Source organism: Ictidomys tridecemlineatus, chromosome 15, assembly GCF_052094955.1.
Source record: "Ictidomys tridecemlineatus isolate mIctTri1 chromosome 15, mIctTri1.hap1, whole genome shotgun sequence".
NCBI lineage: Eukaryota > Metazoa > Chordata > Mammalia > Rodentia > Sciuridae > Ictidomys > Ictidomys tridecemlineatus.
The window spans coordinates 57689023-57705272 of record NC_135491.1 but is presented as its reverse complement, the minus strand read 5'-3'; the positions used below and the strand labels follow the sequence as shown (position 1 = coordinate 57705272).

The 16250-nt window shown below is 63.9% G+C and overlaps 1 protein-coding gene across 1 annotated transcript in view; it reads right to left on the bottom strand.

Annotated features, from left to right (window-relative positions):
• Crispld2 (cysteine rich secretory protein LCCL domain containing 2) overlaps positions 1 to 16250 on the bottom strand; it is a 48218-nt gene that overhangs the window by 20883 nt on the left and 11085 nt on the right. The window contains exons 2-8 of the mRNA XM_013362907.4: positions 12601 to 12908; positions 9672 to 9790; positions 7740 to 7872; positions 7225 to 7340; positions 4900 to 5000; positions 1665 to 1808; positions 261 to 321 (exon numbers count right to left, since the gene is read on the bottom strand). Of these exons, the coding sequence (XP_013218361.3) occupies positions 261 to 321; positions 1665 to 1808; positions 4900 to 5000; positions 7225 to 7340; positions 7740 to 7872; positions 9672 to 9790; positions 12601 to 12840 (914 nt within the window). The 5' untranslated portion in view covers positions 12841 to 12908. The remainder of the gene's footprint in view (positions 1 to 260; positions 322 to 1664; positions 1809 to 4899; positions 5001 to 7224; positions 7341 to 7739; positions 7873 to 9671; positions 9791 to 12600; positions 12909 to 16250) is intronic.

The following is a 16250-nucleotide window of genomic DNA, read 5'->3' as shown; positions in this document are numbered from 1 at the left end:
TGCAGCCCATTCCCTTCCCTGCTTGTGGCTGCCCGGGATGGACGGCGCTCCTCCCCCACGCCCTTCTCGGACCCCAAGCGATGGGGAGGCTGACCGTGGACTGACCCTCTGACACTGTGAGCCACCACCCACGGCTCCTCCTCTGAGCTGTTCTTGTCAGGCATGTGGTCACAGTGACTCCAAGCTGACCAACAGCCCGTGTCCACGAGTTTCCACGCACCCGGCCCAGGGGCTCCGAGGGGCAGGTCAGCCAGACTCACCTGTTGCACGTAGACCCCTTGCACTTGTCCTTCATCTTGGTGTCACAGCGGATGACCTGGGCTAGGAGAGAAACGGGGAGGTATCCGTCACAGCAAGAAGCCAGGAGGGTGAGTGCGAGCTAGAAGGCCTCCCGCAGGTCATTCTGGAACATTCTGGAGCCAAGCCATACAAGAGAAGAGCAATGCCTGGCAGCTGTGACCTCACAGGGGCTCAGTCCCTTGTCACTGTGGTGTGACCCTGGGTGCCGCTCACTCTCTGAGATCCCATTCCACATGGGGATAATTATGGCACCCACTTGAAAGGCCCTGTGAGCACTAAAGGGTGAGCAGGTGTGGTCCGGAAGCAGCCTGGGACCACTGGTGCCCCGCAGCCCCGCCAGGTTCTGGCGGCAGGACCCACGAGGACAGGGTCCTTGTCCCAGCCCAGGTGCCGGACATGGCCGCCTCCCCATGGTCAAGGGAGCTGTGCCGAGCTCCCGTGGCGTGGTTTACAGGGACGCGTCAGGGTCCAGAGTGGGGTCGCTGGAGAGGCCCTGGCCATATCATGATTCCATATGATTAAAACTGCCACCACTTCAGAGAGACAAGGGACCAGCGTCCTGGTCAAAATGAGCTGCAGAAGAGTCACCTGCCGGGAGAGGCTTGAAGGCAGGGGAGGAGAGAAGATGGACGGGGCCAGGAGGACAGAGGTGCTGAAAAGGCAGGAAGGGTCCCCAGGGCAAGCAGGGTGCAGGGTCAGGATGCCCTCACAGTGAGTCCAGCTCTGTGCTTCTTGGTCCTTGGGGGGAACGAGCCACAGCACTCACCCGGGCCATCCCGGCCGAGGAAGTGCCCGGCCCTCAGCCAGGCTGCCCCTGGGGGCCAAGCTCCAGCCAAGCCCAAAGCTCCAGGGTGCTCAGCCATCAGAGGCAAGAGGTGAGCAGGGGACACTGCTGGGCTTCCTGGTCCTGGGAGAAGCACTTGGCCTCCCGCCCATCAGGGATACTGGGGGCGCTTCATGGTGGTCTAGAGTGGGGACACTGGACGGTCCCATCACAGCCAGTAACCCCTAGGACTGCCCTGCGCTGGGCATGGTCTCCCCACTCCACGGAGGAGCCCAGAGCCAGAAAAAGCAAAGGGTCACCTGGCCCAGAGCTGGAACCCTGCAAAGGGGTGGCGGGAGGTGCCCGAGCCCCTGGACGTGGTGCCCGAGCCCCTGGACGTGGTAGGGGCTGCATTCCCGTTGACAGGCCAGCTGCCCCAGGGGGGACCTACCTCGTCCAGGTCTCCTAGGAAGGACCTGGGGAGCGGTCTACTCTGGCCAGCCGGGCACCGCTTTCTGCCGCCTGCCCCCTGCGGGCCCCGCCCAGCTCCCCTCAGGTCACCCGGTGGCTTGGTGAGCAGGAGGCGGGGACCAGGACTCACTCATGTATTTGACCGCGGGGGTCTTCTTGGGCTTCGTGGGTCTGACCACCCTGGGCTGGACCCAGACGTGCTTCTCTTCGGGGACGGGGGCCGTTTCCACCTCGTTCATGTCGTCCGTCTCGGGCTTCTGGCCGTAGGTCTCCTCTGGGCGGGGGCGAGGGGGACAGCACACACTGGGAGTCAGCAAAAGGACTTGGGGGGGCAACTTGTTGGGGGGTCAGTGCCTCAGAAGTCATTTCGGCAGCAGAGAGAAGGTTCCATCGGGGACAGACCCAGCGGCCGGCACCCACCAGCCAGGAGCTGGCTCTTCCCACCACGATTGCCATGGACCCAAGGGCAGGGAGGACGCCTGTCCAACCAGAGCTGCCGTCCATCTGCCGCCCACGACAGCTGTCCGAGAAGGCAGCTTCAAGGAGCTTCCGGGTCACTGACCCAAAGCCCTCGCCTTCCCCGAGGCCCCTCTGCCCTTTCATTGGGGGAGGGGTCACAGACCCAGGTGGATGCTCTGGGACCCCAGCTGCACCTCCGGCCAGCCACCTGTGCCCGCTGTGCCCTGGGGAGTGACTGTGTCACGGCTTCGGGCTCATCACCCACGACCGTCCAAAACCTGACTCTGCTATCCGGTCCCAATCCTCCCCACAAGGGCATGTGTGTCACATTTCTCCAACCACGACCCCCAAGTTTTAAACAAGTTGCACTTCTTAAATATCGGTCCGCTTTCATTTTCGTCATGATGGACAGTCCTGGGCTGCTGGCCCACCAGGACACCAAGCTATGTCCAGCCAAAGCCAAGAAGTGAGAGCCAACCTGTGGCCCGGGACCTCATCAAGGGTGAGCAGACGTGCGGCTCTGCCAGGGGCCCCTCTCCTCCGCCATCCACAGCCTGCACCTCCTGTCCTCCGAGACTTGGGGTCCCCTGCCTCCCAAGCTCCTCAAGTGAAAGGGACAATACAGACGCTCCTCAGCTTACAAGGTGGTCACCCCCGAGAAGTACTTAAAACACGAACTGCCACGGCCCAGCATGGAGAGCGCTGGCCAACGTCTCGGCCTGGAGAAGACCAAGACGCAGAGTTCTAAGTCGGGTTTCCACCGAGCACATGCGGCTTCCAGCAAGGTCCAGAGGCCGCCAGTCCAGCCACCCCGTCAGAGGCCTTCGCCGGGTGTTGGGTGAGAGGACTGACGGAGCAGTGAAGCCCCTCGCAGGCCTCCTGCCTTCCAACCCACGAGCTCTCTGCCAGAGGGCAGAGCAGGGGTTTCTGTGCACACAATCCAAAGGTCCGGCAGCTGAGCACCCTCAAGCGCCGTTCCAGGCCCGGCCTCCATGCTGTTCCTGGCTAACTCACTGCCCACCACCCCACCCAGCCAGCACTCCAGAGGAGCATGGGTGGGGGAGCCAGGAGGAAAGGGGGGCCCCATCCTTTCTTATGCCCAGGCCACGCTAACCAGCCCCCGTACTAGGAGCCACCGGACAGAGCTCACCTCGGAAGGACTGTCACCCAAAACAAAAGGTGGCCTGGCCACCCAGTCAAGGACACCCAAGGAAGGGACCGCCGGGCGCCCGTGCAGGGCGCTGGAGGAGCAGCTCCGCAGACACGGCTGGCGAACACGCCCGGCCCACGGCCCCTCCTGTGCCCTGCGCCCGTCAATGTGGCTGTTCAGGCTGCCGTCTCCTGAGGCCAGAGCCGCTCGGCAGTGAGCTGGGTGTCTTCCACTGGCTTCGGGATTTTACACCTCATAATCGTGGCTGTATTTAGCAGGATATGGCCTGGTGAGGCGCCCAGGGCGTTGGAGGGTGCCCATTGCAGGGCTGGGCAGACAGGTCCTCAAGGGGCTGCCCCCCGGGCAGCTGCAGCTGGGCACATCCCAATTAGGATCCCTGTGAGGACCCACCTGGGGCTGGGGAAATTCCTGTCCCGTCCACCTCAAGGTCACGTCCCAAGGTCGCGCTCCAGGCTGGGAGTCCTGGGGCCCAGAGCGTCACTTACATCCCTTGTAGACTCTGCCTGGCCCCGCGGTTACAACGGAGCACAGAGCTCACGTGACCCCGGGCAGCGTGGGTCCCGGCATCCCCCCACTTCCCCTCGTTCCCTTAGAGACCCCATCAGCCCCACCACAGGAGGCTGGGCTCAGAGAGGGGAAGCGACCTTCCCAAGCTCATACAGCTGGAAAGTGTCCAGCAGGCATCCAGCTCCGCTCCCTGACCTCCAGTCCCACCCGGGGGGCTGGAGGGAAGCCAGCTTCTCTTCTCTCTCCTTATCCTTAAGCCCCCGTATCTCCATTACGGGTCAGGGCCCTGCCCGGCACCTGCGACGCGCACTTATTAAGTAGCTTATGCGGGTAAGCGGCTCTCGGGGACTGTGCCTGGCTGGCCGAGGAGACGGGGAGGCCTGCCAAGAGGAGTTGGGCGTTTTCCACCAAAAATAAAGAAACGTGTACACGGGGCATCGTTTCGTGGGTAAACTGGCATCTGAGGTCTCTGTGTGCGTCTGTCCTTTGAAAGTGAGTCTCTGTGGAAACTGGGGGCATATTTAACCCAAAACCACGCAGGACACACAGGCCACGTGCCCCAGGGCCTGAGTGCCCGGCAGGTCCAGCAGGGCAGGGTCACGGGGAGCTGGGGTCATGAGCACATGGGGCAGGTGCACTGCGGCTCCCAGCAGCAGGCCACCCCAGCCGTTTCTCAGGAACAGCCAGGGGCTGGCGGGAGGGGGTCCCTCCTCCCCACAGGGAACAGTCAGCTGTACACAGCTGCTGGGCAGCAGAGTGCCCGGGTCCCTGCAGCCTCCCTCTCACCCTCCTCTCCTCCCCGCCAGAGCCCTGACCGGCCCCGGGTCTCCCTGCCAAGAGGGCTACTCCCGCCTGCCACCTCCCCTGACGCAGAGCCACCTGTTCTCCTGCACGGCCCACGGTCACTGCTGACGGGGCCGCACGAGCCTCGGCAGCCAGGGCCCATTTGGCCCTTCCTGGGACATGGCCCTGGAAGCCCAGGGAGGGGCAGGGACGGCAGTGGGTGGCCACGCACAGCAACAGAGGGTGTGGGGACACGGCAGGCCCCGCCGACGGGCACGGGAACAGCGGAAGGGCTGGGCCTTGGTGCTCCAGCTTCGGCCGCGGGAGGAGAGAGTTTCGGGGGCGAGCAGGACCCCCAGGTGGGGCGCTGGGGCCTGGAGTAGGGTCTGGTTCCCTGCTTGGTGTCAAGCCGTCCCTGTCACTCGGGGCTGTCCCCTGCTCCTACCTCGGTAGCACAGGTTGTTTCTGCAGCTGCCTCCGTAGCTGGGCGGGCACTCGGAGCAGGGCCGGCCGCTCTTGTAGGGGGCTTCTCCGATCCAGTTCCCCCTGGAGGAGACCAGGAACACCGTCAGGAGGGCCTCGGGGCCTGGAGGTGAGACTGTCCCAGACCCCCCGGGGACCCCGAACACAGTCCCACCAAGTTGGGGGGGAGGGTGTGTGCCAGGGACAGGCAGCCACCCAGGTCCTCCAGGGCCGACTAGAGAATTCCGAAACCCCACAGAACCCTTCCACCCGGCACCTGGTCCTGCCTCCTCAGCCCTGAGTGAAGCCTGGGCCCCGGGTGGACACCAGGCCTCCAGCAGAGGGACCCACCCCCCTCGGCTCCTGAGAGTGGGCTGTGGTGAGGCCTCAGCAGGCGGCCAGTCGGAAGCCCCAGGGCTGCTCAGGAGGGTTGGTAAACCAGAAGCCCGCCCAGGCTCTCCTCCCACAGCGTTCCAGGGAGGTGGGGGCCTGCTGTACTGGCCAGAGGACCAACTGCGGAAACAGCTCTGTTGAGCCCGTGCCCCTCTGTGTCCTTGAACCTGGGGGGGGGTGGCGGAGGGGTGGCAGGGGAGGGGGGCTCCACGGCTGGGGGAGGCTGGGTGCTGCCTCCGTCCTCTTCACGCATGAGGCCACCACAGCATGAACCTGTACCACTCCTGAGCCCACCCTTTCGGCCAGCGTCCACCCTGGTGCCGGGGACAGTGCCCGGCCCAGCCCAGGGTCTTGGGCTCTCTCCTTAGGACAGAAGCCGTGGACAGAGCTGCCCCTCACATGGCCACAGTAGGCACACACACCACGGGTGCCTCTCACAGAGGCGATGCCCGGCAGAAGGTGCTGGACACGCAGAGCCCACACACAGCCCCTGCTGCGGGGTCCCAACCAGACTCTGTGGCTCTGTCACCAACGCGGGTGCTGCTGGGACAGCAGGTGTGTGTGAGCACAAGTGTGTGTGTGGGTGTAAGTGGACATGTCCACGCTCGACCCCAGGATCCGTGCATTGACGCCCTACACCCGTGTGGCCTGCATCCGGAGATGGGCTGCTCAGGAGGGAAGGACGCTGCCGAGGCCATCGGGTGGGTCCTGGTGCACCCGTGACTGTCCTTCCAGAGACAGCCAGGGGGCTCACGCCCTCGCTGCCCGGGAGTACCCGCCAGGAGGCGGCCTGGCCAGAACCCTGCGGGGCCAGGGCTTGACCTGCAGCCCCTGGGTCCCAGCAGGGAGCGAGGAGCCCGCGGTGGAGCTGCCCCTGGCCACAGGCTCCTCGGGCAGCTCGTCCTGCACGTGGCTCCCCGAGCAAGGCGGGTGCTGAGGGGCCTGCGTTCTGACTGCACCTTCAGGGTGTGTTTCACATAAAGAAGAGTCAACCCAGTGGCCCCTCCCCGGGGGCAGTGACGGTGCTCCGTGGGCTCCGGGGCCTCCTAACGGTGACGTCACACTGGCTTCCTCCCGGCCTCGGTGATTCCCCATCTCCTACCTCCCAGGGCCACTCTCGACCCAACCCAAGCAGATGAGGTCATTCCCGTCTCATTCAGTCACTGGGCAAATATGCCGTGAGGGCCCCTCTGCAGCATGCCCTGCGAGGACAGCGGCCAGCGGAGTGACCGGCAGGCAGACCGCGGGCTCACACGGGGACAGAAGCTCCAGGGTCAGCACATATTTGTGCAGTGAGCCACGGGGTGAATGAATCAGGGCTGAGTGACACGAGGACAGGTCCCCCGAGGAGGGGCCCCACTGACGTCCTGTGGTCCCTTGGTGAGGACAACAGAACGAGGACGGCAAGTCGGGTCCAGTGTGAAGCTGGGCTTCCTCGGGTGCCGTCTGGGCACACCTTCAGAGAATGGCAGCAACGGCACCTGGCAGACCCTCTGGCCGCCCAGACCACAGCCACTCCTGCCTCTGTGTGCTGCGGTGGCCCCAGGACATGACTTGGGCAGCCACCAGGGCAACCTCCTTGACCAATGCCAACCGGGAACCCCCTGCCCCTTGTCTCTGATTGGTCTAGTTCTGGAGAAGTGCCCAGGGGAGCCCTCTCCTACCATCCTACTTCCTTCTGCTTGGGAAGACAGGATGCAGGTGGTCTGCAGCCACCTTGGGGTCACAAGGCAAGGAAGGCACAGACTGAAAGGGCTAGAGTCCCCCCGACACTGCTGAGCTGCTAAGATGACCCTAACCCACTCCTAGACCCTCACCCCACTCCTAGACCCTCACTACGAGAAACAGCTGAGAGCCTTCGCTGGCGAAGCCAGTGGTAGTGGGGACCCAGCCGGGACCCGCGGCGGACGCTCACTTTGGAGAGTAGTTGCAGACGAGGTAGACGGCGTTCTCCCAGATGTCGCCCCACACGTTCATCCTCCGGCAGGTGTTGACGGCACAGCCGATCTTGGTGGTGGTGGCCCAGACCATCTGCAAAGGCAGAGCAGCGTCACGGCCCAGGCACAAGGCGCGCCTCCTGGGCTTGGGGAGGAGCTGGCCGTGGAGAGAGAGAGGCCAGGGTCTCCCTGACCCCCGGGCGCAGAGCTCTTTAAAAACAAATAAAAGAGGAAAAAGCCCCACTATTCACACGTAGTGAAAATCCCCAGCAACGTGCAACAGCCTCAGAAGCTCCGGGTGCTGGCCCGGTCCTGGCCTTACTGTGAGCTGGGGACAAAGAGCTCAGTCCCCCAGCGGCACTCGGAGTGGCGCCACTGAGGGAGCTCTGAGGCGGTGACAGCTCAGAGATGCTCCAGCTCTGGCCTCAGCCCCAGAGGGACGGGGAAGCCTGGGTCTGGAGTGCGGGCGGAGGTGGTGGCCGTCCCGAGTTACCTGCGTGTAGTGGGTGCACATGGCCCCCGAGCACCTCTCGGGGCACCAGGGGTTGCACTCGTGGGGGTAGGGGTAGGTGTAGTCCTTCACCTCGTCGTACCAGGACTGCACGTGGAAGCCCGGAGAGCGGTACCTGCGGGCAGAGAGGGCGGACCCAGAGCTGGAGCACTGCCACCGGAGGACGCTGGCGGGGGCGGCTTTGAAGGTGGCCCCTGTGTGTGCCGGAGACCCTTCTCTGGCCCCGCGGGTCCCTCTGATGTCCACTGTGCATTATTTTCACAGACACTAGGGACCGCACACGCCGCCCACGAGCCCCACACTTCAGATTCTATGGCTTAAGGAAGACGGGATTTCAGACCTGAGACCACTTAGAAGGAAGACCTAAGGCGGCCACCCTCAGACGGGACACCACTGGGCAGAGGAGTCTGAAAGTGGGGACCTTCCCAGCTACGGGGGACCGGGCAGAGGGGTCCCTGCTGCCCCTCAGGACCTGGCTGCAGGGTGCCCGAGGACTCGGGGCAGAAGCTCACTGGACAGACGCATCCAGGCATGTGGGCCTCCCAGGTGGGAGGGAGGGCGAAGGCGGGAAGCCCGTGGTCTAGGGCCGCACCCTCACGGATCCTCCTGCACCCCACGGGGAGGGCCAGGCACCACCTGTCCCCAGGCTGTCCTCCCCGGGGAACTGGCTCTGTGGCCGCTGCCCACCCACCAGCTTGGCCCTGTTCTCTTTTGCTTTGTTTTAACCAGGAAAGAAAACTGGATGCAAATCCATGGTCATCGTCACCAGCAAGCGTAAACACAGTGGTTTCAATAAGGAGGAAAAAGCTCCGGGGGAGTGGCCATCTGTCAGGGCCATGCGGTCAGCGAGGCAGTTGAGGTCTTGTAACAATTACTGCTTGTACCCAGAGCCAAGGGTCGCGGTCAGCCAGGGCCCAGGAACAGCCTCTCCCGTCTTGTCCTGGGGCCAGCTCGGGGACATTCAGGCTCACAGGAGGGAGCCTCGAACACAAGGTTCTTCATGTCCACCTCTCGCAGGCCGAGGACACGTGTGCAGTCATGCTGGGCGGTTTGGAGGGGGACGCTCGGCCAGCACAGGGCCCCAGGCTGAGCAGCCCTTGGGGAAACAAGTGAGGGAGGTGCGTGGAGAAGCCCTGGGCCCCTGACCATCAACCCCGCTCCTCGGTGGCCCCAGAGCTGACGCAGGGGAGCCCCAAAACCAAACCCAAGACAAAGCTGTAAGAGCAAAGGTGAGGTGCTGCCGTGAGCTGCGGCCTCGCCAGGCAGGACCCGGGGCCCGAGAGGTGAAGCAGGAGCGGGGGGGAAGGACGCACACCCCGGGCTCCAGGTGCAGCCAGGGAACGCGGCTCAGCACCCGCAGGCGCCACGGAGGGGCCAGAGACCAAGGGTGGATTTCAGGTCTCCCGCCTCAGACCATCCGTGGGGCCAGCAGAAGGCCGCGCTCACAGAAAGCAGCGTCCACTGAAGGAAGCGCTCCTTCTCCCACCACGCACCCCCGGGGCCGTCCTGAGTGCCCAGGTTTGTCACCGACCTAGAGGACAGCATGCTGCCCATGGCCACAGGAAAGGCCAGGCCACGAAGTGGTTCTGTTCAAAGTGACAGCGAGCCCTGACCTTTGTTGGACAGGCCATCTCCATCCCAGCCTGGCTTTTCAATGACCAGGGCAGGAAGGAAGCAGACCCGGGCCCTGGAGAGTGGCCGGTGTGCCCGAGAGAACTGGGGACTCAGGGCCAAGCTGGTCGAGTCTCTGCTGGTCACCAACACCCGTCCAGCCTGTGGTCAAAGGACATCTTCCCTCTCCCTCCCTCCCTCTCCCCACTCTGGGCTGAATTCGAGGACGGGCAGTAGTGGGCACCTGCAGTGGTGGCAGGAGGTAGGGGGACCGTGGCAGCCTGGGGGACCCACAGCACTCACCGGCCCCAGTGCACGGCCAGGTTCTGCCCGATGGACACCAGCAGGTTGGCGGGGCCATGCTCCCAGAGGCACTCCTCCGCCCAGGCGGCCGCTGACCTCTCGAGCTCTTCGTCCCAGGTCTGCAGGGAGAGGACAGGAGGGGGTCAGGGCAGGGAGGGGAGTGGCCGGGCTCCCTGCAGGCCGGCTGGTTCCAGGACACCGCAGGAAGGGCTCCAGGCTCTGTGACACTGGGCTCCTAAATCAGCCCCTGGCAGGTGGCAGGTGGCAGGTGGCTGGACCCCGGGCTCCCTGCCCAGCCGCTACCCTGCTGCGACCTGGGGAAGCCCCTCCCCTGGGCTGGCCTTGGGTCTGAAATGGGACAGGTGCTGAGGCCACTCCAGCAGGCTGGGGAAGGGCCTCCCTGGGTCAGGGTGTGCCGGGGGCCTGGCCTTGGGCTTTATCTGCACCCTCCTTGTGGTCCAGTGAGGACACTGACCTCGACACTCTAATGACCAATTTACAGGATAGAAAACCAAGGTGCAGAGAAGCATGGCCACCCACCGGGGTCCCACCGGGGTCAGGCCTCTGGCCTGCAGGGGCCTGGAGCCTGCTCTCTCCACTGGTGCCATGGTGACCGAGGCTCTTCCGGCCTGGAGTCTGAATCACAGGACACGCATGTGGACAAGGCCCTGGCTCGGGATGGGCCCTGGTTAAGGATGGGTCCTGGCTCAGGATGGGCCCTGGCTCAGGATGGGCCCTGGCTCAGGATGGGCCCTGGTTAAGGATGGGTCCTGGCTCGGGATGGGTCCTGGCTTGGGATGGCCCTGGCTCAGGATGGGCCCTGGCTCAGGATGGGCCCTGGTTAAGGATGGGCCCTGGTTAAGGATGGGTCCTGGCTCAGGATGGGTCCTGGCTCAGGATGGGCCCTGGCTCAGGATGGGTCCTGGCTCAGGATGGGCCCTGGTTAAGGATGGGTCCTGGCTCAGGATGGGCCCTGGTTAAGGATAGGCCCTGGTTAAGGATGGGTCCTGGCTCAGGATGGGCCCTGGTTAAGGATGGGTCCTGGCTCGGGATGGGCCCTGGTTAAGGATGGGTCCTGGCTCGGGATGGGTCCTGGTTAAGGATGGGTCCTGGCTCGGGATGGGCCCTGGTTAAGGATGGGTCCTGGCTCGGGATGGGTCCTGGTTAAGGATGGGTCCTGGCTTGGGATGGGCCCTGGTTAAGGATGGGTCCTGGCTTGGGATGGGCCCTGGTTAAGGATGGGTCCTGGCTTGGGATTGGCCCTGGTTAAGGATGGGTCCTGGCTTGGGATGGGCCCTGGTTAAGGATGGGTCCTGGCTCGGGATGGGTCCTGGCTCAGGATGGCCCCAAGCGACCTGTGAACACAGGTGCGACTGTGCCCAGCCCGCGGTTCCATCTGCAACACGGGCCGCAGTACCCCCGGCCGAGGGCACAGCAGGGAGATGGAGGGAGGAGGTGCCCAGGGATGGGCGTGGCCATGTAAAAGCAATGGGGACTCCTGGGATTTTAGACTCTTGGTGGCTCTCATGGGGGACAGGGGACAGAAACACAGGACTACTGGGTGTCTGGATGGGACGGGGAGAGTGGCGGGCTACCTTAGGGGCCTGCACACAGTGCCCTGGAGAAGATGGCCAGGTGTGGCACGTTCACCCCCATCCTGAGGGAAATCAGCCAGGAAGGGCTTCTGAATCCTGTGCTGCCAGCCCCCCGCACAGCCCGACCTGGACAGGGGCCAGCTGGGGTCTGGGCCAAGGCACCCACACACAGGGGAGGCAGCCTGCCCACCCCTGGGCCACAGAGCAGAGGACGCCTTGGGAAGGCACATCAGGAGCGGGGCCAGGGCCCTGCCCTCCCGGCTCACCACGCGCCCGCAGCTGCTCGCCCACCGAGTGCCCGACAGGCTCCGGCTCTGGGGAGCAGAGACTGTGCTCTGGCTCTGGTCCCCCAACCCTGGCACACACCAGGCGCCCACTCAAGGCCAACCGGAGCCCTGGGGCCTGTTATTCCAGCTACAGGACCCCAGTGCCAGCTGCTGTGGAGCTGCCCTAGGCAGTGGCGGGCCTGCTCCCTCCCTGTCTGTCCTGCGTCCCTTTTGGCCAAGATAACTGAGACTGTCCTGTGGGGGGGGGCCAGGGTCCCGCCCCAGGCAGATGGTGCTGGCATCCTGGGCCACCCCCTTGCCACCTCCCATCTCAGAAGTGGACAGTGGGAAGCTGAGGCTCCTCTCTGGGTGACAGAACCCCACCTCAGTGTCCACCAGGCCCAGACCTGCCCCCAGTGCTGCAGAAGCCCCCAGGGCCTGTGCCCCCACAGCCAGAAGAGGGGCAGTCCGCAGCCCTGGGTGCCCTGGGCCACGGGGAGCCAGGCTGTGGGGCACGCAGTGCCTTCCACTGCAGGGAGGGGGCGCCAGCTCCCTCACCCGCCATCCCACCCCGACACCCTGCTTCGGCCCAGGCTGGGGTCTTTGATCCTGACCTCCGGGCTCATGGTCAACCCCCAATAAGCCCCCGCACAGGAGTCCTGTGTCGCCCGCCCCAGGGGCGCCAAACTAAGGCCCCCACACCAGGCTGGGTGGGAGCTCTGCCGAGCCCTGGCCTCGCTTGTGCCCAGGAGCGGGGGAGTGGAAGGACACTCCAGCAGGCTGGCCCAGGGCGACCGTGCTCCACGGCCCTGGGGGTCCTCAGCTCTCCACACCGGCACCGTCCCAGGGACACGTCACGCCCTGCCCACCCCACCCGAGGTCCAGCTCATGTGAGGGGCCGAGGGGACCTGGCACTGAGGACAGCAGGTGTTCACAGAGCCTGCCACACCTGGGTGTTCTTCCAACGTCCTGTGAGAAGGACGTGGCTGCCCATCTGGTAGGCCACCAAGATGGCAGCCGAGCCTCCCGTCGTTGGCGCCAGAGTCTGTGGCTGCCGCCCACGCTCACCATGTACTCCATGTTGGAGGCCGGGGGGTGCACCTGGCCCCGCAGCTTATTGTGCAGCATGAGGATCTCCTCCCGGTCTGTCCTGGGGATGGCCCTCCGGGCGCGGGAGTGCGGCTCCGCCTGCTGGTATCTGCTGAGCAGGCTCTCCAGCTGCGTGGCGTTGGGCAGGAAGAAGCCTTGGGCTCCGCAGAGCAGCAGCGCCAGCCCCAGGGCGGCGAGGCCACTCGCGACACCACTCATGGTTCTGCCCTGCAGCAGCAACTTGGTGACAGGGCAGCCTGGGCCTGGTGCAGAGCTGGTGTGGTGCCCTGGAGGAAGCAGAGGGGGGTAGGAGCCGGTCAGCGCTGGGCAGCCGGCTCGGGCGGCGCGTGCAGCAGCATGAGCCTCTCCTGCTGGCAGACGCGGACAGGAGGCTCAGGGAGGGCAACCAGCCTGCCCGCTGATAGGCAGTGGAGGAGCCGGGACCCAGCCCAGAGCTTCCAGCAGGACGCGCGCCTGGACTCCCCACAGGACGGCCCGGGCAGTTTCTCTGGGACCCAAGTTCTCTGTCACCGTGTTTTCTGACCCACATCAACATTTCCATCCACTGGGGACCTGCGTGGGCCTAAGGTTCGAATCAAGCTCTGACTCTGCCCTCAGAGGGACCTGCAGAGTCATGTCACATCACCAAGGGACACTCCAGGAGCAGCCACTCCCCAGCAGCCTGGGTTTAGCACAGAGTGGGCAGACCTCAGGAGGCCCCTTAGGCCCAAGGGTCCTGCCTCCCGCTGGCTCCCGCTGGCTCCACCATGGCTTGGCCACACACGGTGACAGGTGCCCCAAGCCCGGCAAGGACTTGGCCACAGGCTGCAAAGTGACCTTTACCTGCTGACTTGGTCCTCAGGAAAAGCAGCAGTGGAGAGAGGGCAGGACCATCAAGGGACTCTACCCACCTGTCCTTGTCCCTGCGGGGCAGACCCACAGCTGCCGCTCCAATGTGCCCTCAAAGGTCCATGTGCCGGGAACCCTGTCCCCCATTGGCTCATGGTGGCGGTGGAGTGGAGCTTAGGCCTGGAGGAGATCATGAGGTGGCCTCCTTGATGGCCTTAGGGGCTTTACAAGGGGAAGAGACACCTGAGCGACCCCCTTGCTCTGTCACCCAGTGACAGACAACATGGCCCTCTCTGTGCCATGTCCTGGTGCAGCCTGAGGCCCTGGCCAGATCCTCACAGGCTCCTGGACGTCCAGCCTCCAGAACCATCAGCTGAATCAACTTCCGGCCTTTACAGGTCACCTGGCCTGGGACATTCTGTGGGAGCAACAGAAACGGGCTTCCAAGGACCTGCAGCCCCCAGGCAGGCCGCCTCCTCCGCCGAGCGAGCGATTCATGCGGGTAACTAACCAACCGCCACTTCAGGACAGTCACCAGTCACGGCCACCTCCAGACAGGTCCGGGTCAATCCTCCAGGTCTCTCCGTTGCTCGGGCAGCAGCGAGGCCGAGAGGACAGGCTTCCAGACCCTCTGGGCCCACGGGGTGCTGTGTCCCCAAGAGTGCTCCTGCCAGCCAGCACACGCTGAGCCCCAGGTCCCCTCGGGGGATGCACCCCCTCAGAGTCCCAGGGTGCCCGCTGCTTATTAAAGACACTGGACGTGTCCCGAACTTTTGCTACCCTGTCCCTCACATCAGAGTCAGAATGTCCTTGACAATTTGCTGTACCATCTGGTTCTTCCAGAAAACCCATCATAAGCATCTATCCAGGTGGGTCATTAATGTCATTTCAAACACTGTGACAACCCAGGAGGCCCATGTATTAGGGCCCACTTACCATGAGAAGGCAGAGGCCTCTGGTGGCAGCAAGGCCTGCCCAAGTCCACCCTGGTCAGCCTCCGGCAGGGAGGCTCTGTGGACCTGGAACTTCCCAGTAGGCCCCATGGCCCTGTCCCCTGGCAGCCCACAGTCTCCCTCCATGAAGGACCATGCTACCCACTGGAGAGGCAAGAGAGGACGCAGAGTGCAAGGTTACTCCCAGGGAGTCCGTGGCCACCTAGTGGACTGCACCCAGCACTTGTGCTAGGCCTGAGCAGGGAGAGGACTTGGTCCCTGGCCACCAGGAGCTCAGGCTGGGCTGGGGAGGGAAGCGAGATGGGCATCCCAGGACCTGAGCCCTTGGCACCAGAGGGCACCCTGGGGGCCAGCGAGCTGTGGGAACGCGGCCGTTCCCATCTTCAGCCCTGGAAGCCCTCCAGGGCCTGGAGAGCAAAAATAGCCTGCGCCCAGGGAGAGGCTCCGCGCTCAGTAGTGCTGGACAGGCTGCCCTCCTCCTCCAGGGGCGACCTCCTGGGGCGGAGCCAGGACGCTGGGAGGACCTCTGCACGCCGGCTGGCCTGGGGGAATCCAAGCCTGGGGAGTTCTCCCGTCCGCCTCTCGCGGTTGGTCCCACGACCATATATGCACAATTCCAGCTGCAGGCCAGGGGCCACGCCTACCCGCTGAGGAACACTGACGCTGGCTCGGGGAGGATGTGGGGGACGGGAGCCGGCACCGCTGGGGTCCACCCCGCGTCACACCACGCACAATCTGCTCTGCTCTGTGCTCCGGGAGTGGGAGGCGCAGGGCCCCAAAAGCACGCAGCATAAAGCCTCACGTGGCTCCACTCTGCCCAACCAGAGGAGGACCTGGTCTGATTTCAGTAGGTCCGACTCTGGAGCTGTCGGCAGGGCGAGTCGGGTGGGGGGGCTATGATGCGGTGGAGCAATATGCAGCCAGCAAAAGGAACGACTACACCCTGGCATTAATAAAAGAAAGTGCAACAGGCGGTTCACCAAGCAGCAGTAGAACATTATGCCTATGATGCCATTTGTGTTAATTTTAAAATAGGTGCTGGGCACGTAGCTCAGAGGCAGAGTGCTTGCCTAACACTCAGGAGGCCCTGGGTTCAATCCCTAGCACAGCAAAAAAACAAAAACCCACTGTGTCTACGCATATACCAAATTCTGTGTGATTTATGGATATATTACATATACACATTTGTGTGTCTGTATATGTATGCATGTGGGGTGTGCGTGTGTGTGTGTATGTGTGTGTGAGAGAGAGAGAGAGAGAGACCCAAGGCTGAATTCAGGAGTGACTTCTGGACAGAGGACAGGAACTAGGGGAAACAATACGAAAGGCTTGTCTTTACCTTTTACGTATATTTCTATTTTTCAAATCTCAAGGAAATATGGCAAAATGTCAGTGCATGCTCACGTGCGGGGAGCCGGCCAAGGGCGCAGTGCGGCACCGTGGTGAGCCCAGGCCGCCCGGGTGGTGGCCTTTCTGTCCTTGGGGCATGCCCGTTTCTCTTGGTTTGAAGTTATTCCTCAACAAAATACAAGACGCCAAGGCAGGAAACAGCACCTGCCGTTTCCAAACGCACCCTTCCAGCACATTCTGAGCAGGTGCTGCCCTGCGAGAGAGCTGCCCTGGCCCTTCCTTCCGAAGCTGAGGGACTTCCCGGCCCACAGGCCCCCTCCTCAAGGTTCCAAGGGGAGTCATAAAGCCTGGGGTGGAGCTGGAGAGATGGCGGCCACCAGACACGGTGCCACCCAGAAGAGGAGAGAAGAGGGGACCGAGGCCTCTCCACGTCCTTCCTGGCCCAGGGGCAGCCCTGCCTTGGCGGAGGCACTCAGG